General features: G+C 43.2%; 1 protein-coding gene across 2 annotated transcripts in view; it reads right to left on the bottom strand.

The window, feature by feature from the left end:
* Positions 1-39: 39 nt before the first annotated feature.
* The window catches only part of aatka (apoptosis-associated tyrosine kinase a), a 33,296-nt gene continuing 6,406 nt past the window's right edge, over positions 40-26,929 (bottom strand). The window contains exons 3-15 of one of the 2 annotated variants that reach the window (XM_069702891.1): positions 18,707-18,840; positions 12,766-12,907; positions 9,443-9,522; positions 8,875-8,993; positions 8,629-8,716; positions 8,372-8,505; positions 7,655-7,739; positions 7,424-7,545; positions 6,925-7,074; positions 2,793-6,180; positions 2,528-2,708; positions 2,240-2,443; positions 40-1,644 (exon numbers count right to left, since the gene is read on the bottom strand). In XM_069702891.1, coding sequence (XP_069558992.1) covers positions 1,616-1,644; positions 2,240-2,443; positions 2,528-2,708; positions 2,793-6,180; positions 6,925-7,074; positions 7,424-7,545; positions 7,655-7,739; positions 8,372-8,505; positions 8,629-8,716; positions 8,875-8,993; positions 9,443-9,522; positions 12,766-12,907; positions 18,707-18,840 — 4,856 coding nt within the window. In that variant the 3' untranslated portion in view covers positions 40-1,615. Of the gene's footprint in view, positions 1,645-2,239; positions 2,444-2,527; positions 2,709-2,792; positions 6,181-6,924; positions 7,075-7,423; positions 7,546-7,654; positions 7,740-8,371; positions 8,506-8,628; positions 8,717-8,874; positions 8,994-9,442; positions 9,523-9,907; positions 10,659-12,765; positions 12,908-18,706; positions 18,841-26,929 lie in introns of those variants that run through there. The other variant, XM_069702892.1, reaches the window with a different exon arrangement.

Raw genomic sequence — 26,929 nt, 5'->3', positions numbered from 1 at the left:
TTGGCAGAAAACTGCAGTTTAATATATCACGGACACAAGAAGGGAAAAAGTATTTGGATTTATTTGTTTGGGATAGTACAACAGCCATGAGTGAGGGACGAATGGAAACAGCAATGATGTTACTACCGGTGCATAGAACAACCCACCTCACCTTCTCCAAAGGCGTCTGCCATTTTAGCCAATGGGCTTTGTAATATCTCTTTGGCAAATTTAAGAGACTATCATCCTGGATTGCATCTTTTCAAATGCTCGTACAAAAATACTAGCAATGTTTTCTCGTCTTGCAGAACTTAAAAGGCAAGGTGAGAGGAAACAGAATTGGCACTTGGAGCTACAGAAGGACAGAGAAGGGGAGGGAGCTGTCGATACAGCAGTAGTAATTCAAGTCAAGCTACCTGCTACGTGTTGATATAAGATTCATACAGTATGACAGATATGTCCTATTCTGAATGTCTTTTTTTTCTTTCTTTTTTCGTACACCTCAGACCCGAGCATTCAGCACAAATGTAATAGATACAGTACGTAGAAAAGATACATAAAGATGACATTCAACATTTATGACTGGCATGTTGACACTGACACCATTGAATTGTGTTTGAACACCTCTCCGTCCCTTCGATGTCATTCTATTGCTGATGAAATGTAATATAAACAAAACTAATATGCCACAAAATTAAGCAAACTTGTTCGCTGGCACTGTGGACACAACTAGGGAATCTCAGCTGTTCGGTTATTTCATTCCAGGGGAGTTGAAGAGCAACAGAGCCTGTACAAAGTGCTTCAGATATATGGGAGCTGTAGACATGGGTTCTCATTAACAAGAGTGAGTGGTGGTGATAATTAGGTGGCAACACCCTGATCTCCTGTATTACGTTTTTATTAACATAGCACATTGAATCCACGGAGTCCCACAATCAATATGATTTGAATATGACTTGGATTAAGGGACAAATTAAGTTTAAGCACCTCCAACTTTGACGACCATCACCACCAGCCATGACTGTTCAATAGAGACCTTTTTGCGGGGAAATGAACCATCGCAGCTTTTTTAAGCAAGTCATCAAGCATTGTTTTCTGGCTCCGACAATGAGAGCTGTAACAGTCTAAAATTAGCAGAAAATGCCGGACCAATGTAAAGCAGATGGACAAAAGGCAGCTAAGAAGCCTGTCATTTCACATTTTTTTGTCCCGTTACTTTTATGATCATTTTAAAATTCAGAAATGAAAAGAAAAGTTCACCGAAAAAAATTGATGCTGCATTGAGCAAATAACTACTCTTGTATGTATAGTGCATGTAAAAACTAGGATAAGAATTTTATTCCTGCAAACCATATGATTTAACTACGTGTCAACTTTCTTGGTCATCATCAATCCGGTTTCCATTCCTGCAGCTTTTGCTCCATCTTTGTAAAAAAAAAAAAAAAAAACAGTGTGCAAATCATTCAGGGTATTTCACTACAATATGAGGCACTGTCTCATAAAGGGTCACTAGGGTCAGATGCCCCAAATGTTGATAAAAAATAAAACTCTGTAAAACATCTAGATATATTAATGCTGCTTTTCTGTTTTGAGAAGGACCAGGAATCGACCTCTTCTGCTCACTGTCGCGGGGCATTCAATCTTTTGGACTATCTTCACTGTTCCCTGTTGGACACAAGTAAATAATATCATAGATTTACAATGGAGAATAATAATCAAAGAGCATAAAGTGATTTGACACCCAAAATCTTGTTTTTTAGTACAAAATACTTGCTCAGGTGTAAACTGGAAAATCATGTAGTTTCTAAAGATAAGATGTTTTGTGCTTCATACAGAAACCTCACATGGAAACTTCATGTTAGTAGTTCCCAATTGTGACCAGTTTTAATAGCAGTACAAATTAATATTATAAAAACTTCTCAAACTACATTCAATTCTGTTCTCCACTTGCCATCTTTAGACTCTTTATGTATAAATCAATGAAATGGTTACAAAAAATAATCCTGATTTTGCTTGTAGTTCAAGCAGGTATATGAGTGTCACGTGGCTATGTTTGCTTACACCACCAATATTTTAAGCTGTTTGCATGCAAGCTGCAAATTTCCATCTTTTAACAGCCACGTTTCAAACCCATTAACGATTATAGTAAGATCATGTTTGGTGGAGTGTCAGAATTTCGACCAATTTTTAAGAGCTTTCTCCATCATGTAAAGCATTGGGTTACAGTTTAAAGTATGTATGGAAAATAGTTAATACAGACCTGTTGCTGAGCCCATGTGGGGGTCAGAAACGTGTGTGATAGAGAATCGTGAGACCATAAAACGGTTCAGTGCTACAGCAGTAGGTTTAGGAGCCTCAGGACTGTTGGTGACAGATATGAGTGGGGAGGCGGGGTCAGGGAGGGTGTCAGGTGAGGATGGACGTGGCTCAAAGGAGAGGTCATCTTCCCAATCATAACTCCCACCTGAGTGCACACAGATAGTTACAATCACATCTATGATGATCAATCCACAATAAATCAACTATGTGTTGCATTTTGTATTCTCACCGTCCTCTGAGTTGTTTCCGTCTGTTTCTTCAGAACCACAGTGTGTTTTACAGGACTGAGCTTCGAGTTCAGCGTCAGGTTGGGGCTGGTGCTCAGAGGTGTTTTCCTCCGAAGATTCCTGTTCACTAGGCTCTACATCTGAGGAGAAGGCAAAGTCAGCCAGCTCTCCGGTGGGGCTCTCCTGGAGGAACAAACAGATGTTAAATACTCTAATTGTTAATAGACGATACACATTGCACAACTTTGACCTATCAAGATGTCGTACCTGGTCAAAGAGGAACACTGTAACATCATCGAAAAAGGACACAGCTTTTTTCTTCCTCTCCAGCTCGTTACAGAAGGACTGGGTGAGCAGGGTCGGCATCTTCAGGAGGCTGCGGAGGTGTCTTGCCCTGCTGCAGTCACTGACCACCACTGGCACTGTGGTGAAATCCTCATCACTCTCCTCACTGTCTTCGTCTTGGATGTTGTAGGTCCTCAACTCTTCATCAGACTCGCTGTCATCTGAGTCATCTTCATCTTCCGCCAGCTCCAGCGGAGCTCTTACATCTTCTCCGCAAAGTTCCAACAATGATGAGGAAGTGGATAGGTCAAGAGGACCATTGGATTCTTCACATAAACTGTCCTGTGAGCCACATTCTTCTGCATCGATGTCCTCAAAATCCTCCTCATGTATTCTCACGCCCTCCCTTCTGTCCTTTGTCTCCTCCTTGACATGATTAAATTCAGGCAGATCCTCCTCCTCTGTGGATCCATCACCATTTTCATTTTCTTTGGGAGGCTTATCTCTGTAGTCAGTAATGATGGAGCCAGAATGCAACGAGTTGACAGGGGAGCAGCCTTCTGCTCGCCTGCTCCCCTCCTCGTGGTTTGCTGCGGCCTCCTGGACAGTGGAAGAGGGATCCGACCCAACAGAGGAGCTGAGCTCGGAGGAGGGCTCGTCTCCTGAGTGCTCAGTCTCCAACCCGAAGTCGTCCTCTGCCGGGGCAGACTCTTTGGTCAGGCAGCCGCCCATCTGCGGGGGAAATGGTGATAGCATGGACAAGCCAGGGGTAGGGAAAGAATTAGGTGAACTGGTGTCAGCCTCTGAGAGATTCACCAAAACACAACTTTTGATGTGTTTCAGATTTGTTAAAAGTTCCCCGTTGTTGAATTGCTTCTCGCCAGGTCGATCATTGCCTGTAGGACTCAGTTTCTCAGCAGGGAGGTAACGGTTACCTGGGCCTGTGAAGAACTTACTGCCTTCCTCCTGAGGACTACGCTCATTTTCAGCATCATAGTCGGAGAAATAGGCTGAGTCCCTGTATGGGTTCTTGTCGGTCAGGCCCTTTAACTGTAGCTCTGAGGTGTTTGTGGAGGTGCAGAGCCCCTGTCCTAAACCCACCTGCAGAACAAGGTCCGGTTCTCCACCCAGCCTCGGACTCTCGCCACTCAGGGGATCTCCAAGCTCTTTGAAGAGAAACTCTGGAGATTCGTTGTTCTCCGTGTCGTAGCCACTGTCCAGGGATTTGGGAAGTATGGGGGTGTTGAAGGGATCAGGGCTGAAGGCCTGGTCACAGGAGCTTGCCATAGATGACAACAGGTTAATGGTGTCCACAGATTCAGGAGTTCCCTGTGGATTCTTCTGTGGGCTGAGCTCTTCCTCGTCCACCTCAGCGTAGTCGAGGTTGAAATCGGCAAAGATCCCTGACGTAATATCTGTCATGTCATCATCCTCATCCTCACTGTAGTCTCCAAGCTCAACCAGGCAAATGCTGGAGTCTCTGACCCTAACTCCACAATCTAATACTCTGCTGCCCTGCGACATCTCTGCATAGTTTAGCCGCTTGTCACTAAGATCAAAAGATATTCCTGCTGATACCCCCTCCCACATGTTACATCTCTGCTTATCTGACAAAGCTTGACCAGTCTGAGGCTTCTTGAAAGAGGATGGGGATTTTAAGTAGCTTGCCTCAGGTGTCATCTCAGAGTACAATCTCTCTCCATTAAGCAATGATTTTCCTTCCATTTTTCCACCCTCCAAACTTTTGGTATTCATAATTGAGCCGGCAAGAGAATCAATACTTCGCACATTATCACCAGTTATGTTCCTTTCCACTTGAGTGGTACATGTAGTTTCCTCTCTTTCTTTGTCGCATAAGTGAATGTATGAGCCTAAGTCAGTGGGCTTGCTAGAGGAATTACAAGCAGAGTCTCCTCCTCTTCCCTCCATGGTGCCACAAGACATGGAGCTGTGGAAGGTTTTGGTGGTGGCCTTGGTTAAAGACCATAATTCTGTTGTGTTCGAGTGAAGATCCAGATAGCTGTCATTTCCGCTGCCAGTCTGCCTGCTGTCAAAGCTCAGACTATTATTGTTTGCTGAATGGTTTGAGATCCAGTTAGTGGCTTCTCCCTCAGAGAAAAGGTCATCCTCAATTTCCCCACCTCTCCGCTGACCCAACAGCAGGCCGTCATCCGTTCCTACATCAATTCCAATGTGGTTAACAATGGGCAGTGTCTTTCTGAGGGGACCAACCATACTATGGCAGCTTTCATTCACCGGGCTTCGACCGGTGTTCGCTTCAAGGTAGGGATCGCAGAAGCCCAAACTGGGGCTGCTAACTGCTTGTGATGAACTACGTGGGTTTTCTAACCGCCCCTCTGGATGGATAAGGTTTGTTTGGGCCTCTGGTGACGAGTCCAGCTCAGACAGCTGGGATTGGCGGCGTGTTTTGAGTGCTGCTGACTGTTCACAGTAGATTGAGTCATTGCGATTGGATGAGAGGCAGTTGTGGGAATGGCCTAACTTTACAGGGCTGGTGACAGATCCATGTCTCAGCAGGGGCTCCATGGTTAGTTGGATTGTGGGACTTGAATCAGAGTCATAAGCAGTGGACCTGGTGTTGTTAGCAGTTGACCAGTAAGCACTGGGCTGTGCCATGGATGAACCAGTTCGACTCTCGGAAGACAATCTGCTATTGCTGGCTTCCAGTCCTGGGCTGTAGTCCACAATGCTGTCCTCCAGGTTAATGTTGCACTCTACTGGCTCCTCTATGCGAATGTAGTACTCACTGCTGACTGACGGGCTGTGGGCACTCAACACTGGGACCACACCCGGGTGTTCGGGTTCATAATAGCATGGAGACATGCTTGAAGTATGGCTGTCAGTCTTGCAGCCCCCTGAGGTGCTTCCTTTGCTCGAATAGTAGATATCCTGGTAGTGTGGGTTTCCCTGACCCAGGGGCCCACTGGTGGAGGAGGAGCAGTAGGGCTGCTCAGCTCGGGCCTGCTCCCACTTGTACTCAAAGTTGAGACCATGGCTGGTCTCCGTGACAGTCAGTAGGTCGTCCCCCGTGTCAGACTGGAAGCTGTCGGAGAAGTGCTCCAGGAGGGGGAAGGAGGATGAGGCAGAGGAGGCCAGCTCCACCGCCTGGGTTTGGTCTGCACTAGGGGCGTCAGCTGAGGCAGGCGTAGGGGTCAGGACGAGGGCTGTGGATGTAGCTGTGTGGGAGGTGCTGCCAAGCAGGTTGGGTCTCAAGGTGTTCCAGCGTTGCTCAAAGTCTTCCTCGGCTTCGCTGGAGCCTTTAGCGCACAAGTATGTGACCAGAAGGTGAACTTCCTCGCTGCTGGGTCTCAGCTCGGGCTGCAGCCAGCAGAACTGCATGACCTCATACCTAAACAGAGAGGAGGGAATCAGAAAAAAAACCTAAAGTTGTAAGTGGGTTACTCTCTTGAAGTTTTCATACAAATAAGCTGAGAAACACTTGAGGTATTTTTTCTTAAAATAAAGGAGAGAGGAAGTAGCAGAAGTTAAAGAATTGATTCTAGACAAACAACAAGGCAATATAAAGAGAACTTTAGAATTCAGCACTTTATAGCAACATCTTGAACTTATTTATGGCCCGAGTCAATAACATAAAGAGTATATGAAGGAGGTGCAGTGCAGACGCTAACACAGTTGGAAGATGTTTAAATTCTTCGTTGTGTGTCTGTGTGGCTTCTCAGTGTTGGTACCAAACATGTTTAATTCAGTGATGAACTATTTAGAAAAAAGTGAAATAAAAGAAAAATTATATTTGGCTGGCTTCCCAGGTAAAGATGAATGAGGTGATTCGGTTCAGGTCGATGCCAAGAGGATCATAAAGAATAGGGGGAGTATTGATCATCTGTCTTTGCTAGCGAAGACAAATATTGCTACAGTGGACTGGTGCACCACCACAAGCGAAAAACGGTTTTAAAAAAACAGGACACACAGACTAGTTAGAAATTCATTAGTCAGTGAGCCTTGAAGCCCCAGTAATGCCTAAAATGGATTTCATGTGGCATCAAGGATACACAGTATACATTCCTGATTGTCAGCATGCATTTATATGTACAGTGTGTTTCACTGAGCGTGTGGGCGTGCAGGCATGTCTCACCAGCGGTCAGCCAGGGGAAACTGGAGCTGGGGTTTGGGTAGTTTAAGCTGCTGTTCCTTCACAGCATATGTCAACACCTGTCTGTCAGAGTAGTGTCTGTACGGCTGGTTTCCCAGCTCGAACAGCTCCCACACAGTCACCCCCAATGACCTGGAGCGGGCAGAGAAATCATTAATGGTGCTCAGAGCGCAAATCCCAGATGTAACAATGTTGCAGACAAGCTGTTTCATACTATGACCTTCTTGATGTTATGTTAAGTATATGTGTGTTATTTACATATTTACTTGAGAGTTTCACAATAATGGCTAAACTAAATCACAGCAAAACATCATAAGGTTCCTGGATATCTGCTTACACTGAATTTATCCAAGTTATAACAAATGCTGTTAAGAGCTTCATCTCTTACACAAAACAAAAGAAAAATGATGGGTTTGTCTTCAATACATCTACAATAGTATAAAATAAATCTAAAACAATTGTCTTTCTTCAAACATCTCACCATATGTTGCTGCTTTTGGTCTGGTCAACGACCAGCAGGTTTCCATGAACTTCATCTATGAGCTCCGGTGCGATCCAGCGCAGGGGCACCCAAATCTGGTCTTGTGTTATGTAATAGTCATCCTGCAGGATTAAACAAAACAAAACAAAACAAAAAACATATTTGAGTCCTGGTAGCTTTTAAAGCAGTCTAAAGAAATTAGTAACATTGACTGAGTAACAAGAGACTGACCTTGTATCGGCTGTGAGAAAGCCCATAGTCTCCGATCTTAACTGACATTTCTGAGGTTAGTAGGCAGTTTCGCAGGGCCAGGTCGCTGTTGGGGCAAAGAAAACTTTTTGTCAAACAATGCAACTATTGTGCATGAATTTGCCCTTAATTACTATGTTTTAAAATGTGTTTGTTCAAATTTTTATCAGCACAGTATTGTTTTTATTGTCATCAGTATATTACATTCTGGGATTTTTTTGTTTGTTTGTTATTACAGCTGAATTTGAATGATGGCTTATACATACAGCAGTATATTATAAATCAGTATACAAGCTCCAAATTATGAATAACTCTATGTATCCACGGCATTAAAGTTTAGCGTGAAATGGATATAATGATGTGCATAACGTGTCCAGTTTTTTTCTCACATGACAAACTAAAATAAGTCACTTAGTTTCAATCTCACCTTCTCCACAAATAGGGAGCTTTTCAGCCTGGCACTCACTGATTGGTTGCCATAGCCGCCACCTCATGGCTGAGAGAGAGCGAGAGGGGCGCGCCCCCGGCAACAAAATCACTGATGCTGGAGTTTGTGACAAGTACTCAGGCAGCACCAGGATGTTGTTGCAGGGAGAGACCAGCAGGGGGCTACACAGACCATTCGGGTGGATTCCTCCTTTTCAGTGCTTTCGAATTCAGATTGATGAAAGTAAAAGGAGCAGTGCTGACATAATGTACCTGTGAATAAAGTTGTACTTGTGGAGGTGCAAAAGCCCCGAGGCAATGTCACACGCCATTCTCTGGAGGATCAAAGGGTCAGGAGTCTCAGAATCCGCCACCCGACAACTGCGAAAGTAGCTCTTCAGATCACCCTGAGAGGAGAAAGGACATGAGGGTGAGAGCTGCCCTGACTGTTTATTAATACTGCAAGCAACACAGACCAAGTGAGGGAATGAGGTATGTGTGAAGGACTGAATAAACAAAATGTGTCCCACCAGAGGGCAAAACTCCATGACCAGCAGATAAGGAGTGACCTCTGAACACTGCGCCAGGCACTGCAGGAGAGCAGGGTGCTGGAGGGTTCTGGAAGAGCAAACAACGTTTAAATAAGTATGAATATATAATGATCCTAGATACAATAAATAATCAGATCAATCATTTACAGTAATTTATTGCTATTGGGTGCTGTTCCTGCTGTTTATTGCTATTGGGTGCTGTTCCTGACGTTTCAATGAACTGACCGGTATGGCTGGACTTCTTCCAGGAACTGCATCTGATCTTGGACACTGGCACTGGCCTTCAGCTCCTTTACCACCACCTGGGTGGTGCTGAGGCCCGCATTGACCTCACCCAGCAGAACCTAGGAGGAACACACAAGAAGGACAGCAGAGACAAACTTTTAAACTAGACTGGAATAAAGATTAGGCTAGAGGAGGCTGGAATTTACTGCAAACAGCATCAACATGCAGCTGCAAACTGAAAAACGAAAGAAAGATCAGCACAAAGCGCGAATGAGAACGGTGTGTGAACAAGTCCAGGAAGTGTTGCAGCAGCATGTACTGTACAGTAAATTGTAAGGAATCTAACGCAACTGGGAATTTCACCTCTTCTCCTGTGGAATCAACACCCTGACCCAAGTGCCAAAGATTAGCCTCGCTAGAGTGAGATCATCGTCACATTACCCTCGCATTCCACAAGGAGCTGAAAGCACGAGTACAGTGAAGCACATGCAGTTGAAACAGTGAAAGCAAGTAAACCCCAAAAATGACCGTATGGATGTTTTACGGAAAAAAAGAGTGCATTATTTACCTTGCCAAACCAGCCATGTCCAATTTCCTTTAGATACAGCAGACTATGGCGGCCATGGTCTGATGATTTCAGCAGTTGGACTGGAAGGCAACAATAACAAAGACATACGATTACTTTTAGTCAGGATAAAATAAGACGGCTATATTTGGAAAAGAAGCGATTAAGTGAAAAGAACCCTACATTTTTCACAAGAAAGGTTTTCAATACACTGTGCAAAGTAAACAAATAGAAAGTTGAGGATTGTTTGTGGATACAGAATAGAAATGGAGCCTTACGATGGAGGGAAACCGTAAAATGAGATAAGGCGAGGACACCCCCTCTGAGCCAAACGATAAACGGACATTTTCATAAATAAAATTTGTCTGAAGACAAATGAACTCAAACTCTCTACTTCAAAATGATCACCACACCCAAGGTCACTACAGAGACACCACAAATCCTATAAAGTCACACAAAATCAAATACCTCCTTGGATCCTCATATTTCAAGAATGGAGATGTTGATGGTGAGTGGAAAGATGATGATGATGATGATGGAGCAGTGGAGCGGCCAGCCACTCTGAGCACCGTGACAGGGACTGAGTCCGAGTCCCCGGCGGGGATGAAGTACTGGTTCAGAGTGTGAGAACCAAGAGCCCGGGGCCCCAGCCCCCGGCGTCTCAGCCTCATTGTGTGTATGTGAAAGAGAGCCCACGGTCACAGTGTGTGTGTGAGAGCCTCGGCAGGATTTAACCCTCCGAGCCCTTGCGCAGCTGAACAAGCTCACCACGCTGCCTCTCCCCGTCTGCACCGCGCTCATCCTCCAACTGGGACACACACAAACACACATACTGTCCTCGTCTAGAGCTCTCCAGCTGTCGAGCCAATAGCAAAATCCCCGGTTCCTATACAGACTAAATCTACAGCAGAAAGAAGGAGAATGAAACTTGGAGTCAGTGAGCCGGCCTGCCGACAGGTCGACGCAGTGGTCCTGGGGTGGATTTCTGCCCTGGGCGCTGAGACGTTCTGGTCATGTATCACGCCTGATATGACTGTCACGCATGTTGGTAGTGTGCCGTTTGACGCGCCAGCTCTACGTGCAGCTTCAAGACACCCAGTAATGACATAAGGTCCACATAATACCCCCCTGTCACCAAGAACAGCAGCATTCCTCAGCCAAACATGACACAAACATTGCTCTGTCCGATGCAGAAAAGACCTCTGTCATACACACTCGCCACCCCTATCTCAAGCCACCCCTCCGCCCACCCCTCCCTGGTCTTAGGTCCTGGTGCATGCCGCCACCCTTCCCCTGTCTCTCCTCATTCTGTCACAGACCCTTCACTGTATTCTGTCCGTAATGCCAGTCCTCCGCGGGTGAGTTCCATGGACGTTTCAGCCCGGCCTTATGCTCCCCCACTGCTCAGCCGGCCTAAGACGGGGCCATTGTTTGGTTTGCTCACTCACACGCTCACGCTGTGTCTCCTGGTACCCAGTGCATCGAGCACACACACACACACACACACACACACACACACACACACACACACACACACACACACACACACACACACACACACACACACACACACACACACACACACACACACACACACACACACACACACGCAAAGAAGACACACACAAGGCCCATTCTCCACTGGATCTCTGGGCAGAGGTTGTCACGGTGATAACAGACCCACACTTCTCCACCCCAAACCCCGAGCCCCCCCCCCCCCACCAACCAACACACACTCTTACTCCCAGACAGAGAAAAAGAGAGAGAGAGAAATTAAGAAGTGGTATTATTCCAAATGTGGAATGTGTGAGCGTGAGTGTGCATTCCTGTCCTACTGACGGCATTCCCGGAGAAGATTGGTGGAGTCCAGTTGGGGCTGTAGGATCGGTGGGACCGTGGAATGAAACACACAAACACACAATCACTTCACACACTCACATTGATGCATCAAGGCTCTGTGGTGGGTTTGAAAGCTTTACATGACCTCCTGAATAAAAGATTAGTGCAACAAGTGGAAAAACAGGATTGTGAGAATAATGGAAAACATTGTACTGCTTGTTCTGATGTACAATTGATGCTCGGGCTCATATAGAAAACACCATTCATGGTCCGTGTGTTAAGTGTACAATTGGTATTTTCCTTACGATTGTAATTGCAAGACTCATTCATTCATGTACGTTAGTGTGGGGGTGGGTAATTTATGACATGTGCAAAACGTTAATATGTATGGAGGCGCTGCCAGTGATTGTTTACAAGTGAGCTATATAGAACACATAGTTTTCAAATAGAAGGCTTTTTCCCATCGTCCTGATCTTTTCACATTTCTGCTTTCATACGAAAGTAACAGTAGAGTAAAGAGAAAATATAAAGAAAAGAAATTCACTGTATGTTCAATACCCAAACACGTAAAAAAGTAAATATGACAATAACACATGTTTCACTGTGTTCGCAGAAGAGAGGAAGAATGACTCATAGGCCATCCTCCTCCTGACTCAGTGGAGGAAGACGTTCTCCCTCCACCAGCATCTCTCCCTACGCCACTTATCCATTCCTCGCCCTGCAACACCTGGACCAATCATAAAGCGGTAGCTATGGGGGACAGAGTCGAGGGAAGCGATTGGCTGTGAGCCTGAGGCTGCCTTGTCCAATCATTGCGGGCGCTCGCATCCTGGGATGCTGAGCAGCAGCTCACCTCCCTTCTGGCTGAGCACAGTGCAGCGCAGACAGCCAGTGAGTCATGCAGGGTGAGGCACTTTGAGCACCCAGGATCTGGCTTTAACTGAGATTTACACATCATATGAATGCACATGCACACGTTAAACGTGCTGCGTTTGATGTAGAGTGACCTGAAGAAATCAGACTGTGTTGCTGAGAAGGATCACAGATATAGAATACAAACTAAATAATACGGATGTGTGCTTGAAAACCTGACATTAGATACTGCAAGTACCAGGTGAAATAGGAACACATGTCATATTGAATTCTTGTTAATGCAATGTATCATGCATTTCAGAAAACACACAGAGCTCCAGAAATAATGTAGAGTAGGGTAAGGTCAGATTCCTTCCTCTCCAGTGGGCTACGGTTTTTACATACAATAAGCTATGCAGCACTATAGGAGGTTAATTCCTAAATACATTACACAACGGACAGATGTCCGTGGCTTGAGAGCAAGAGAGCGAGAGAGAGAGAGAGAGAGAGAGAGAGAGAGAGAGAGAGAGAGAGAGAGAGAGAGAGAGAGAGAGAGAGAGAGAGAGAGGGTAAAAGAGGGAAACAATACATAGCCTAGAAGTGTTATGTGCTGATGGTGTCGAGTAGTTTCTTACTGGATCTGCCAGGCTGCTTGGAGACAGGCAGGGAGACCTCGGTGAGGGGAAGGATGTAAACCTCGGGGCCATTCTGCGAGGAAGGCGAGGCCAGGGCGGAGAGATCTGCCTGGTACTCCTCTCCCTCCGTGTTTTCAAACTCCTGGTGCAAAGACACACACTGAGATTTAGTCATCCACTCGCACTGACATGTTGGGAGACAATGGTTCAACTGTGAGGGCATTCAAATGCTCCGAGGCACATCCACCTACCCGTATACATAAGTCATGTACATTGTGGGGTGCAATGTGTGGGCCACTGCTAAGACGCTGTGGGGGGACACACTAATGCATACGGCTATTCAAACTGTATACACAAAGCCTTTCTTTCTTTCAGTCGTTTCTTTTTTCTTCATATACGTACACTCTTGTAAACAACAGAACTTCACATAGTTAATCGTAGTTTTCATTTTTTTATTTTTTTTTCTCATTAACAGTAAAAAAAACCAAAAAAAATTGGGTATATTTTAACCTATAAGGATTTGTTCCTAAAAGATGTGCCAGTTTTGGTAATAACATCACCACTTGCGTCAACAGAGGAAACACCAGTGTCCTGATTATTTGAAGCTACGCAATTAAAACAGTGCTATTACAGCTGCCAGAATGAAAAGAAAACATTATTTATTGTTGGTATCGCACACTGCTGCTCCAAACAAATACAAATTACCTGCTCTGGACTGTGATCAGTAACAGTGACGAGGGCTTGGAGAGCAGTTTTGTTTTTTTTCTCAAGTGTTTTCTGTTACATAACTGAAAAAAAATCCTGGACTGCATTTACATCCTTTAGTGTGGAACTAGAAAAGATAGAACATGAAATAACCTTTACAATATAAAGGTTAACTGTCTATACCACAAGAGGTAAAAGAGCAAGCGAGAGAGTGGGATCCATAATTAGCTATGCAGAGAAAACCCTGGTCCTGCAGATTTACCCCCTCCTCACCACCACTGCTACTAAAATGGATGAGGACGAGATGTAGTGGAAAACTGTGACCCTCTGTCTTTCCACACTCTGTACTCCACATCCCACATCCTCTGCTCTGCCCCGTCTGCTTTATCCCTACTACCCTTCTTTCTGCCCCATCCAGTTTCACTCCCCGCTCTACTGCAGTGTCCTTGCTCTCTAACTGTTGTACTGCGTCCCTATAGCGCTCTGTCTCTCTAAAGCCCTATACAGTATGTATAAAGAGGGCAGATCTCAAAACGTAGCCCTTACAGACTACGTCAGCTTCATTGCTTCATTTCGCACGTTAGAAAATAAACTGATTTTAAACTTTGCAAAAACTGCAGCAGACGAAAATCTTGCATTTGTATTTCTGGTGCCTCTCATTCTCGTCCCCCACATATCGCCTAAAATCTGCGATCATCACTCACCCAAGCAGCTATTATCTATTGCTTTTAACCGAGAGACATGGATCAGCCTGCACGGCTATAAATGCTAAGAAAAGAGCAGCAGAATAGTGGGAGATACACAGCCAAAGAAAACAGTATGTAAATAGTGATAGATAAATAATCTGCAGTAATAGGCAGATCACAAAAATATATTAGCAGAATATTGTCACAATAAATCAAGATTCACGAGAGTAAACAACTGTATTGAATTAATTGTCTGTTGAGGAGCAATGCAACTTTTGTTCAGCAACTGCACAGGTCTCAAGCTAACAATAAACCCCTGAAGAATATCATATATCACAGTCACAGTGAGTATTATTGAATTTCATGAATTCAAATATTTATGGGGAATTATCATCCAAATCCAAGATATCCCAACAGAAAGTTTGCATTATTAGCATATGTGTGCTGGCTGAGTGTGTCAAAACACCAAAACAGCCTATGACAGAATTTACCAGTGAAAGCAACTATAACCTCAAACGAAGGGAAAATAAAGATGGTCATTCAGATGTTTCTATATATTCATTATACTACAGATGTTTTTAGAATACATTAAAAACCAGAGGATGTTAGTCAAGTTAGTGAACAAACTTTGAATATGATAAAAGAAAGTAGAATAAATACTATTTTATGATTACCTGCTGTTATGTTTTAAAAAGTATACCCAGTTGTGGTTACTGGTAAAGACATGTGTACCTGGGATGAAAGATATCAGAGGGAAACCTTCATCCCTCGCTCTGAGTAACTGGCAAGATAAAAAAAAATTAAAAAAATTAAAATCTTGAAATACAACATTTGTCCCATATGAACAACAACAGGTCTGACCTCGTAATACAAAAATCCATACCTTAAATGTTATATTTCTTTAATATTAATACTAGTGCAGTTATTAGAATTTGTAACATAATAAATTAGGTCTAACAAAGAGATATACAGTGTCCTCTAGCTATGTGTAATGATAAATTACTCAAAATAAATGAGTGTAACAACAACAACAAAAACTCAAGTACCAAAGATTATACTGCCACCAGATGCTGCAATGCTTCAATTATGATGATTTCCACGTCTGTATCTTTTTTTAGGTTACAGGCAGCAGAGGAGAGTCTTCTGAATCAAGGCCTCCTGTCTTTCCATTAAATATGTAAACTTCTTAAGTCAAAGCCCTTCTTGATGCTGTCCCAAGTGTGTCCCACCACATGAAGCAACGGCTTTCAATAATTCAAGCCGATCTTGTTACCAGGTGAAAAAAAAAAAGTGACTATGTTGGGAAACCAGGGTGGCTATAGTGCTGTCTTCACAAACACAGAGCCATTATCCACCTATCCATCCATCTATCCATCCATCCATCCATCCATCCATCCATCCATCCTCCACCTAATGAACTGTTACCCTCAACAAGCCTTCCTCCCACTTGTAGCAACCACTGACGTGAAGAAAAGAAGAAAAGTGAGGAGAAAACTGGGGGAAACGAGAGCAGGAGAGTGAGCTGCAGGTTGGATTCATATGGACTAATTGAATGGCACAGTGTGTGTGTTCTGTAGTTCAACATGTGCTCTAAAACACTGGTGTGTGTACACAGGAATGTGTGTGTGTGTGTGTGTGTGTGTGTGTGTGTGTGTGTGTGTGTGTGTGTGTGTGTGTGTGTGTGTGTGTGTGTGTGTGTGTGTGTGTGTGTGTGTGTGTGTGTGTGTGTGTGTGTGTGTGTGTGTGTGTGTGTGTGTGTGTGTGTTTCTCATTCAGGAGAACCATCTGCCACTCTCCTCCGAGTGAAGTGTGAAAGCGAGCACCTGGCTGTTAGTCAGCGTTGCACTGCTCCCCAGAGAGCCTTCAGTTTAGAAAGCACTTAATACCCAGCCTCGCACTACACGCTCCAGTAAGAACACCACGATGGAGAGGAATAATGAAGCTTTTTGGCCGGTGCAGTGGTGCGATTTTTCAGTCCCACACGAATGCCCACCTTACAAGTGAGCTGTTGAGGGATGAGCTGTTGCCAAAGAGGGGGGCTAAAGAGTGGGAACCATTTAAGCATTCTGTGAGGTTTGCAGATAACCTGAGAAAATCGGATAAAGATTTGATAGTGATCAATTGTTTCGGCATTCCCCAAATAGATTTACATTCATTTGCCTGAGAAATGCAAATGTAATTCTTTGAAACAGATGATTTCTTGTTACTGCGGTTTCGTGTTACTGTAGTCCTTTCATTGCCTTCCTCTGAACTGCCCAAAATTAATGCCACTGAATTTGACTACACAAGAGTCTAGAATTGTACTCACCTCTCTTCCTTCCTATTTACAGTAAAATAAAATGACTATATGTGCTATAAACAATAGCCACTGTCTCTCTGCCCTGCTGAAAGGTTTTCCAGCTCGAGGGCAGATGTTTGGTAGCTACATTTTCACTCTAAACTCTCGGTGACAGGAAGCTGGAAGACAATATCTCTGCAGGAATCAATAGTGTCATATTGGTATGTCAACCAGGCTCAAGGTGAGACCGTGGTTGATCGAGGCAAAATGAATCAGCTATTGCCCAATGGCGTTGCAGCGTCTGCAGCCACCCTTCTGTCATTAATCTTTTCACAGTATAAGGCAGGGCAGTGGAAAGCAGACACACACAGAGACTCCCACTGTTCTTGCAGGTTATTGAAATACATTTTCACATAATGAGGCGGAGGTGATCTGGCCTGGGACTTGACAGATGTGGGCACACACACACACACACACACACACACACACACACACACACACACACACACACACACACACACACACACACACACACACACACACACACACACACACACACACACACACACACACACACACACACACACACACACACACACACTTCGCAAAATTCCAGCAGTTGTTAAAAAGTACCCCTCTATGCTGTTCTCATTAAAGACACTGTTATCCCAGCAGCATCTACCTACCACAGGCTGTTCCCTCTGATTCTCAGCACACATAGTACTTAAACAGGAAACTCGGCACTTATCCTCTCTTACGCTCTCCTCTTCTTTCCTCAGCTCTATAATCAACAACAACATCTCATTCATCCGTTCAAATTGTAAAATGATTTGCGTAAGTGATCTTACAGGAGAGGCTGCTGTTCACTCAGGGCTGTAATTTATCCATTCTCCAGCTAAAAGGAGTTAGTAGCATTAAAATGCATGACCAAAGTGACTTGACAAAAGGAAAATATATTCCAATGCAAATGCCGCAAAACGAGCAGCATGTTAATGGGAAACTTGGAATGACGAGGATCAGCCGGTACAGCGGCTCTAGTCTCTGCTCCCTCTGCCCGTCAATATGCCCCCCGCCCCCTGTGTCAGTCACTGTTAGCCCTCATCAGGCGTTCAGCTCAGCGCTGATGTTTGACACAGCACGGCCGGGGTCACGCTGGCAGCCGAAGGCAACGCGGACACAATGTGTGCCAGGCTGAGATGGGTAAGGGTACTTGGTTGCATCACTTGCATACAATGAGGCAACAGTCCTCAGCAAGACTTCAGCACTTAAGGTATATGTAGGTTGAGAAGTTTGGCAGAATAACTATGAAGAATTAACACTAACGTGGTTACGACATCTCCTTGAGAATCGGTGCTTGCTGAAAATATTTTGTTATATATTGATCTAAATATGTTTAATGTGTACGTTGTTATTGTTGTATCGCATGCCAGAAAAGTTAAAATCTTAAAATAAAGCAAGTGGGGGACACTTTCGCCTGCAAGTTTTTTTTTTCTTGAAGTTGGCAGGCTGGCATTTCAAAAGTGAAGTCAGCTGTCCAATGAGTCACCAGACAGAAAGCAATCAGCAGGCTTGATAACAAAAAGAAACTTTCAAATGTTTGCTAGTTTCAGCGTCTCAAACATGCTGGTTTGCTTAAACTGAGCAGATCTGTGTTTTGGACAATTGGTCAGGCATAACATAGACAACTGAGCTATAAAAATAGGTTTTCAGAACTTGTGTTGGCCATTTCATGGACTAAATTAATCATCTGATCAATCAGATGATAGACAATAAAATTGTAAATATAATATAGTAGCAAACAATAAAAAGGTCGACCTTCTGGAGTCTACGTTTACTTTGATTAAGTTTTCAGCACAAATTCAGTTATCAATCTGATTCATCCTTTGGTCATCATCAAATTTGATCTTTAATTACTTAATTACTATTATAGAATGCGTCAAGGTTGTAAAACGTATTGTTTTATTAAATACGACAGAAAATTGTAAACTACTGAACTATAAATACGTTTATTGCATGTTAAGTGATTTTATCCCTACTCCGTGTCTTCTTGAAAGTCTACATATTCCTGTAAATCATTGAATGTATTAATTTAAAATAAAAAGAATAATTCAAATGAACAATACATAATATAAGCCTTTTAGCTGTTTTTGATGTCTGTGTGTTTACTACATGTAACTCCGTTAAAATCATCCCATTTTCTTCCTCCCCGTGACATCCACATACAGTTCGTGCTCCCCTCACCACTTCCAGCTGGGGGCAGCAGGGAGCTCACCTTGAAGCCGATGTCTCCCTTCTTGCAGCAGAGGCAAGCCAGCATGAGGAAGACGAAAGTGAAGAGGCCAGAGAAGGAGACGGCCACCACCGCCAGAGATGAAGGCCAAGACAGCTCGCTCAGCGGAGCCCCATCTGTAACATCAGAACATAAGCGCCAGTGTTAAAGAGATCAGATGGCAAAAACTGCGGGGTCATACAGGAAATTAAAAACCAAATAGAGATAAAAGGTGATTTGTGTACAGATGATGTGTGACTCTTTTATTGGCAGCTTGATGAAAGAAGCATGACTCATTGGCATTATCTTCGGTCATATTAATGCAGACTGAATAGGAAGCAGGCTACTGTAGCTTAATTGCAGTAGTTACTGTGCACTGAGCCATTGCAGCTAAAAGTTTGAAACCACCCACGAACACAATTAAACCTAATAATTTAATAAAGCCGCAGCAGAGTAGGAGTAGTGCCCCCACTCTGTTGCTGTGTAAACAACTGTAATGAATGAAAAAGCGTGAATCTATAATGTGCTTTTTATTTTCTGCAATAGTCTGCAAAATAGTCCTCAAAGCAATGTTTGCGACTCAAAATACGATCCCGAATTTACTTCATTAAAGTAACTGCTTTCCAGAACAATGCACACAATGCTGTTCAAGCCCATTATCACACAACCAGACACAGTTATGTTTGAGTGCACTGCATTGTGAAAGAATGTGCTTTCAGTGGGTCTGTGACCAATACACAGAAAGTGTAGACATGCAGACTGGTCATGTCCTTTCAGTTATTCACAATCTGTCAGAGTCTTCCTGTGCGCATATGTGCAGCACACGTGTAGGTTTGCCTTTCAGCTGGTAGTAACTTTCAGCAGAACAGGCCAGAGGGCCAGATGTCAGAGTTTGGAGCACCTACACATGATGTGAGTTACAGTTTCAAAGCTCCTGCCAGCACAGATGAAAGAGGAGACACACAGAAAGAGAGACAGATAAACTATGAAAGAGGCGAGAAGAAGACAAAATATCAGTAATTATTCCAATACCTTTCAAGACCTTTTTTTTTTTTTTTTTTTGAAGATGTTTCACCTCTTATCCGAAAGGCCTCTTCAGTTCTGAGCAAGTTCAGATGAAGAACTGGAGAAGCAGGTGAAGAATGAGAGGTGAAATGTCTCATTTCATTTCAAGCAAGTGCAGTTGCCTCTGTTTATAACATTTAGATAACCTGGATGAATGAGAATCTTCACAGATACCTTCAGTCCGCCAACAACACGTAAGGGACTAAACCTCAGTCAATTTAATATTGGATGCTCCATAGAGGTTATTTTATTACCACCTAACCACTGCCAGCCTTAGCGCTCCGCTGGGAGTAATGAGGAGAGTTTGGCTATAGAAAACTTAACATGCACATTCTGTATTAAACAGTACATCTGTGTTTCAGTCATTGTTAATGATTTAAAATGAGTTATTGGGGCACTAATTTTCAGATTCATTTGCTGTATTTATTATTTAGGATCTCGTTCTGTTCCTGATTGTCGCTCCATAAATTTGATTCATCCTACAATTCGCATTATGCACCTTAATAACATCAGCATTCTTTGGACATTGCTTTAACACAAACACAAGGATTGTGTGAAAAATTCTAATTAAAACAAACCTGGTGACATATGACATCACCAGGGTTGTGTTCTTACACACTGTTTCGACTCACATTTTAAGATCTAGTTGTAGTGGTCGGACCTTTCATTCAATTCATTACTTTCCTTATGTTGTTTATATAAAAAATGATATGCATCTATGTTCTGAGTTTTCACTCCTCACTCCATAAAAAATATTTCAATAAAACATTTAACAAATATACTTGTAAAGTGCATCAGGGCCTGCAGTTACCCATTTTTCACATCACAAATGTAACACAACCTGATAAAGAAGAGGAGTTGCATATGTCCTCAGTTAAGGATTCCCTTCATCTTTATATCCTAGTGAGGACAACACAAACACAAAAGCTTGGGACTCCAGTGCTGACTGGGGCTACTGTGGTGTGTGATGCTTGTGTGTGGAGGTTTTTCCAGCTGACTGACTGAGACCCAGAGGTCCTGACCCATTTGGCTACAGGGAACACACTGTTCCAGACCTGACAGCTCCCGCAGCCCAAACAGTAGGGATCCAACCAAAGTGTGATCCCGAAGTCACGGCCACAAAGCCTGCTATACCCTGCACTTGCATACACATGGGTGGACAATGCAAACAGACAGTAACCTACTTGAAACTCACGGTGATGTGCCAACGCATCACCATGGTAACATCCTGATGGCCAATACTTTGGCTTTTATATTGTGGCATGCCTCGTGCCCCTCTTTCTTTTTCCACTTTTGCAAGACACGTACTTTGTATTTCTGATGCCTCGCCCGTCTGCCCTCTCTTATCTATTTCCCTCTATTATGCAGTGACAGCTGTGTGTGTGTGTGTGTGTGTGTGTGTGTGTGTGTGTGTGTGTGTGTGTGTGTGTGTGTGTGTGTGTGTGTGTGTGTGTGTGTGTGTGTGTGTGTGTGTGTGTGTGTGTTTTTGTATGCGAGAGTGCCTGTGAAGTGGAAAAGAAGGCGATTACGAAACTAAACCAAGCGATGCCCTTTTCTGCATCCACCACATACCACGACACACAGCCTGAGTGGGTGGAGAGAAGATACACAGTGTCGGAGTTGATAGGGAAAATGGGGATAATACTTCAAATGCCTTCAAAGTTAAACATGCGCAGCATCTTTTCAATCCTTCCGGTATCCTGGTCAAGAATTAAAACTAAAGGAAAAAGAGAATCCCTCCCCCTGAAATTATACAAAAGAAATTCCAGCTCAACTGCCAAAGAAGCTTCAGCTGTAAGTGTGTTAGCATTTTTTTGTTGTTTTAATCTACTGCACATAATTTACTTGAGGAATTATATACTGAAACTATAGATAGATAGATAGATAGATAGATAGATAGATAGATAGATAGATAGATAGATAGATAGATAGATAGATAGATAGATAGATAGATAGATAGATAGATAGATAGATAGATAGATAGATAGATAGATAGATAGATAGATAGATAGATAGATAGATAGATAGATAGATAGATAGATAGATAGATAGATAGATAGATAGATAGATAGATAGATAGATAGATAGATAGATAGATAGATAGATAGATAGATAGATAGATAGATAGATAGATAGATAGATAGATAGATAGATAGATAGATAGATAGATAGATAGATAGATAGATAGATAGATAGATAGATAGATAGATAGATAGATAGATAGATAGATAGATAGATAGATAGATAGATAGATAGATAGATAGATAGATAGATAGATAGATAGATAGATAGATAGATAGATAGATAGATAGATAGATAGATAGATAGATAGATAGATAGATAGATAGATAGATAGATAGATAGATAGATAGATAGATAGATAGATAGATAGATAGATAGATAGATAGATAGATAGATAGATAGATAGATAGATAGATAGATAGATAGATAGATATGAGGAAGGAGAAGAGAGGAAGTGTACTGTGTAGATGGTGCCAGAAACAGTGATGATACATGCTGAATCAGAGGGCATGCTGACTCAGGGCTCACTGAAGGACACAACATAAAACAGACATACACATGTCATCGTTTCTGGAGGAGATTTGCTGTCATGATGTACAACCCTGGGGGGGTTGATTAAATGCTTTAATTTCTGCCTGCTGTCAGTGAACACTGTCCCACCTGCAGTAACACAGTACTAGAAAAAAAATGTCCAAGAGTGTTCACTAGAGTACCCAAATAGCTGAGGAATCAATCTTGTCCATTTTATCCTTGGTTGGTCACATTCCAACCACAAAATCTTGATATTCCCACAATTCCCATCTACCCTGAAAAGTTATCTTGCCTGAATTGATGTAACTTAAAGCTGTTAGCAGATGGTGAACACAGGCTTCGAACAATGGACCAACTATTGGCCCTTTCACAGATAACTTTGTTTCATGGGTCTGAAGAAGATAAATACCAATTTCCTAAAAATCTGTAAGAGGAAACCATTTGTCCCTACTACATTTGAGGCAATAGCTGTGTTTGCATTATTAGGATTCAGATACTGGACTCCAACAACGGTGGGTTTTGCAACAGAATAAAGGTGCAGCTGAGCTCTGCAGGGTGTCTAGCTTGGTTAAAATGTATGTTATTTGTTGATGATACTGTACTAGACAATCTGAATCCGGATCAGCACTTCCAAGTGGGTGATCGGGACTGAATATGGGACAGCATTAAAATAAAGCAAACAATTAGGCAGCAGTGGGCTTCTTTCAGGTCTTCCAGTGAGACAATGAATTATCCAGAGAGTCCAGTCTGACTAAAAGGCTTGAGTTTGAGGGTTTATCAGATGCTGAAATACTGCACAGTGGTTTCTTATACTACAAGGAGATTTTTCTAACTGTAAAGTTATTACAGGCGTAGTGCACCACTACAGCAGTTCTTTTGAAAGGAATAAGGGGGAAGTGTTTTTCCAAGGAAAGCTTTTGTGTGTCTGAAACTCTGTCCTTGAAAGATGAAGAGAAGAAAGATTACTCATTCTAGGTTAGGGGAAAGCATCTGCACGGAGTGATTCAGGTTACTATTATATATACTGTATATATATTATATTTCTCAATTTCTCTGACTTCAAGCCAGTGCTGCTATAAATCGAGCAGGTACAAGTACTTCATCACCTTACAAATATGTATAAGTGGGGCGGGGAGCGACCTGATAGCAGAGAGGTTGAGGTGAAAATGCCGTCCGAAGTGAGTCCCCCGGTTTGATTCGGTGGATGACTGCCTGGGTGGAGATTCTGAGGCAGACGGAGCAAAGGGAATCCCCAGGAAGAGATAAAGAAAGTTGCTTCTCTGTACATTCGTTCACCCTCATGACTCAGGAGATTGAAAATGGGTAAATAGATGGAGGACTGTACAATCCTTAACCTCATTCCCCATTTAGCTTCCCACTTCGTATGTTTATTGGTGCAATTAAGGCATACATGCACATTACAGACAAAGTTTATATTGCAGTTTATGTTTGCATATTGTAGTTTAACAACAATAGATGGAGCCTTCATTATGTCTTTGTTCACTACCGGAAAGCCTAATATGGTCATCCAGAGGAAAATCCCAGTCACAATTTCCATAAGTGTGACATTTGAAGAATCCATCTCCCTCCCTCCCTCTCTCTCTGCGGAACTGTGAACTGAGCAACGACCCACGGTCCTCCATAAATATTTGAGAAGCACACATTACTTCACCAGCTGCAAAGCGAAATGAAAATAAAGCACTTAAAGCCAGGCTCATACCCGCTTTATTAAAAAGCTGTTTTCAGGATTGGAGAGAGATGAGCAATGTCCTGACAGACGGGAGGGGAGAGCGATGGAGTCACCCTGCCACCTCCACAACTCAGCCTGACGATAAGGAGCAGTGGAATAAAGGGAGGGAGGGAGGAAGAGAGGATAAAGGAATGAATGAGGAGGCCATTGCTGTTTTGTATTTGCCAAAAAAAAGGGACTTAACCATAATAGTCTTTCTTCATGAAGTGTGACTGGATCAGTTCAGTTTGCATTAATAAAGTCTGTTATGCTGTCAGATGATGGTCACACATTTTTACACGAGACTGAAGGGTGTACATTTAACATCATCAATGGCGGTGACCTTCGCAGCTGAAAAAATAAATATGTAACCAAATAATAGGCTAGGAAATTAAATGATGCTGTGGCTATATCCAGAGCAGTTCTCTACTAACCCCATCAATTCAAGAATAAGGCTGGAAAATAGCGATGAGTGTATATTGAACTTACTGTCTGAGCTTGCTCCATGAAGTACCAGCTGCACTGACAGAACGTAATAAAGGCTGAGCAATAAATACAGACATGGAGAAAGATGAAGGCACACAGAGTAAGCAAGAAAGCTAAGGAATGCTCAGTTCAATGCTGTGTGTGTGTGTGTGTGTGTGTGTGTGTGTGTGTGTGTGTGTGTGTGTGTGTGTGTGTGTGTGTGTGTGTGTGTGTGTGTGTGTGTGTGTGTGTGTGTGTGTGTGTGTGTGTGTGTGTGTGTGTGTGTGTGTGTGTGTGTGTGTATGTCTATTTGTGTGTTCATGCAAGTATATATGAGCTGAGGATGCGGTGTGTTAAGCACAGCCACTGAGCTTTTCATGGTAGATCATAAATAAGGCATGTACCAGTGAGGTAGAGCTTTCTGTTGCTGTGCAGCTGAAGCAACTGAATGTCAGGTCAACTGCTGCTGCTGGAATACTGACTACATGTATCCACCTGGTACTAATGCTCATCATGTATTCAACAAATCTGTTCCAAATGGACACAAACGGGGGAGGGAGGACAAACAGGAGCAGCAAGACTGTAGTGAAGAAAATGTATTCAGAACAGAGGGAGGCGCATAATGATCTTCCTCCCACGTTCATATCAAGGCCAGGGCCAAGCCACGCGCTGGTATTCACACACCTACACAAGAAACATGCACCCTCACAAGAAGCCCAGTCAAGGTGCTGATTTGGCTGCATGGGATAACTTTGGAATTTCTGTGGTAAAGGAGAGTAACGGGCGATTGTGAGCGGCATCCCCGAGACAAAGTCCACGAGGAGCACACACACAGATGATATTGTACGCTTTTGATTCAGACAGACAGAACAGAATTAGATGTCTCTCCCCCTCTGAGATGCCGTGTCTCCCCTTTCTCCTTTTACTTCAGTCTCTCGCTTTCTGTTTCTGTGCACACACACACCAGCTCTTGTTTTTTGACTGAGAGACCTGCAGGGCGGGCACCGTGCCAAGATACACACCACTGCAATCAAACTGTCTTGAGAAAGAGTGAGGTGACGAAAAGGACAGAGGGTACGATAAAGTTTCAACTGCAATTACCATTCAAGTAGATTGGATACAAATAGGGAGGCATATTAAACAAATAGTGTGTTAAGTAAAAGTCTCAAAACGAGTGTGTGGTCAGTGGTCACAGACTGTGTTCTGTATCTGTTGGGAAGGCAAAGTTGGCCTGTGCAAAAAAGGTTGTTTCAGCTTTTTCATCTATCCAACAGCACCTATCAAGATGTAACACTTTTTTAACATCAAAGAGAACATTCAGCTCGTCTTGGAAGATGCTCATATATTTTACAGCTTAGAAACATGCCCAGAAGGCACTAATGCCTAAGTTGTATGTAATATACTAAAAACATTGTGGGAAGTTTTAGTCTGTGGTGGTTATTGCTGTCATGAATGCAACAGTAGGCAAGCTGCTGCCATTATGTGGCCACTGAACTGCCCTTACACCTACCCTCAATGCTCCTGATGGGTAAGCATAAAAATGTGTGACAATGCACGAGAAGGAAAGAAACACATAAAGAGCAAGTGGAGGGGAGCAGAAAACCCCCACAAATCTCTCTGAGCATGCATTTAAATTTAGGACAGTGCTGCAGGGGCAAACAAGCTCGTCCATCTGCCCTGCCTGGGCTGAACCATGTGGCCTCCAACAACAACACATACATTCTCTCACACATCCAACAGAAAAAAGAATGGCGGGGAAGTGCCTAGGATACACCGGAGAGGACAGGAGAGAAGTGTGACCTTTGAGTTGGATTTACGGGCAAGTTAGGAGGCAACAAGAGCAGAGCAGTTGGGTCTTTTGCAAAGAATATACATGCATCAACACTTGCATACACGTGCAGAAAACCTGCAAAGGTCCAATGGTTTTTGACTGTAAGCTGCGGGATGAGAAGTGCAACCGACCACAGGTCAACAATTGAAATAATCGGCTTACAGTAGCTGACGAATGACAGCTTCAGGTAACTGACAAAGCTGCCTACAAGTATATAGGCCAAGCTAAATATGTATCCTTCACTGCTTTTATGGATGTGTAAATAAAATGTATAAGGGCCATCATCAATCATCTCTGATGTCAATATGTAATTTGAGAACCCGTTTGTACAAGCGGTCAGAGATGCAGAGTGGCTGGAGTTAGTCCCTCCTTTGTCAGATTCCAATGGGCTGCTGCATTCAAGGAGTTTTCTTCCCAAGGGAGACAACATGTGACAGATTGCATGAGGATGGGAGAGATGAAGAGTTAGGACAGAGAAAGGGACTAAAAATGCTCTGAGGAAAGAAGGAAAGCTTGTGAGAAGGAAAGCTTGTGAGATTGAAAAAAATGGAGTGGGGACTGCAGGAGCTACAAGAAAGAGAGA

The sequence above is a fragment of the Brachyistius frenatus genome, unplaced genomic scaffold, assembly GCF_029030835.1.
Source record: "Brachyistius frenatus isolate BFR_SWC_R1_liver_20210118 unplaced genomic scaffold, ASM2903083v1 Contig_43, whole genome shotgun sequence".
Classification (NCBI taxonomy): Eukaryota; Metazoa; Chordata; class Actinopteri; family Embiotocidae; genus Brachyistius; species Brachyistius frenatus.
This window is presented reverse-complemented; position numbering and strand designations above follow the sequence as displayed.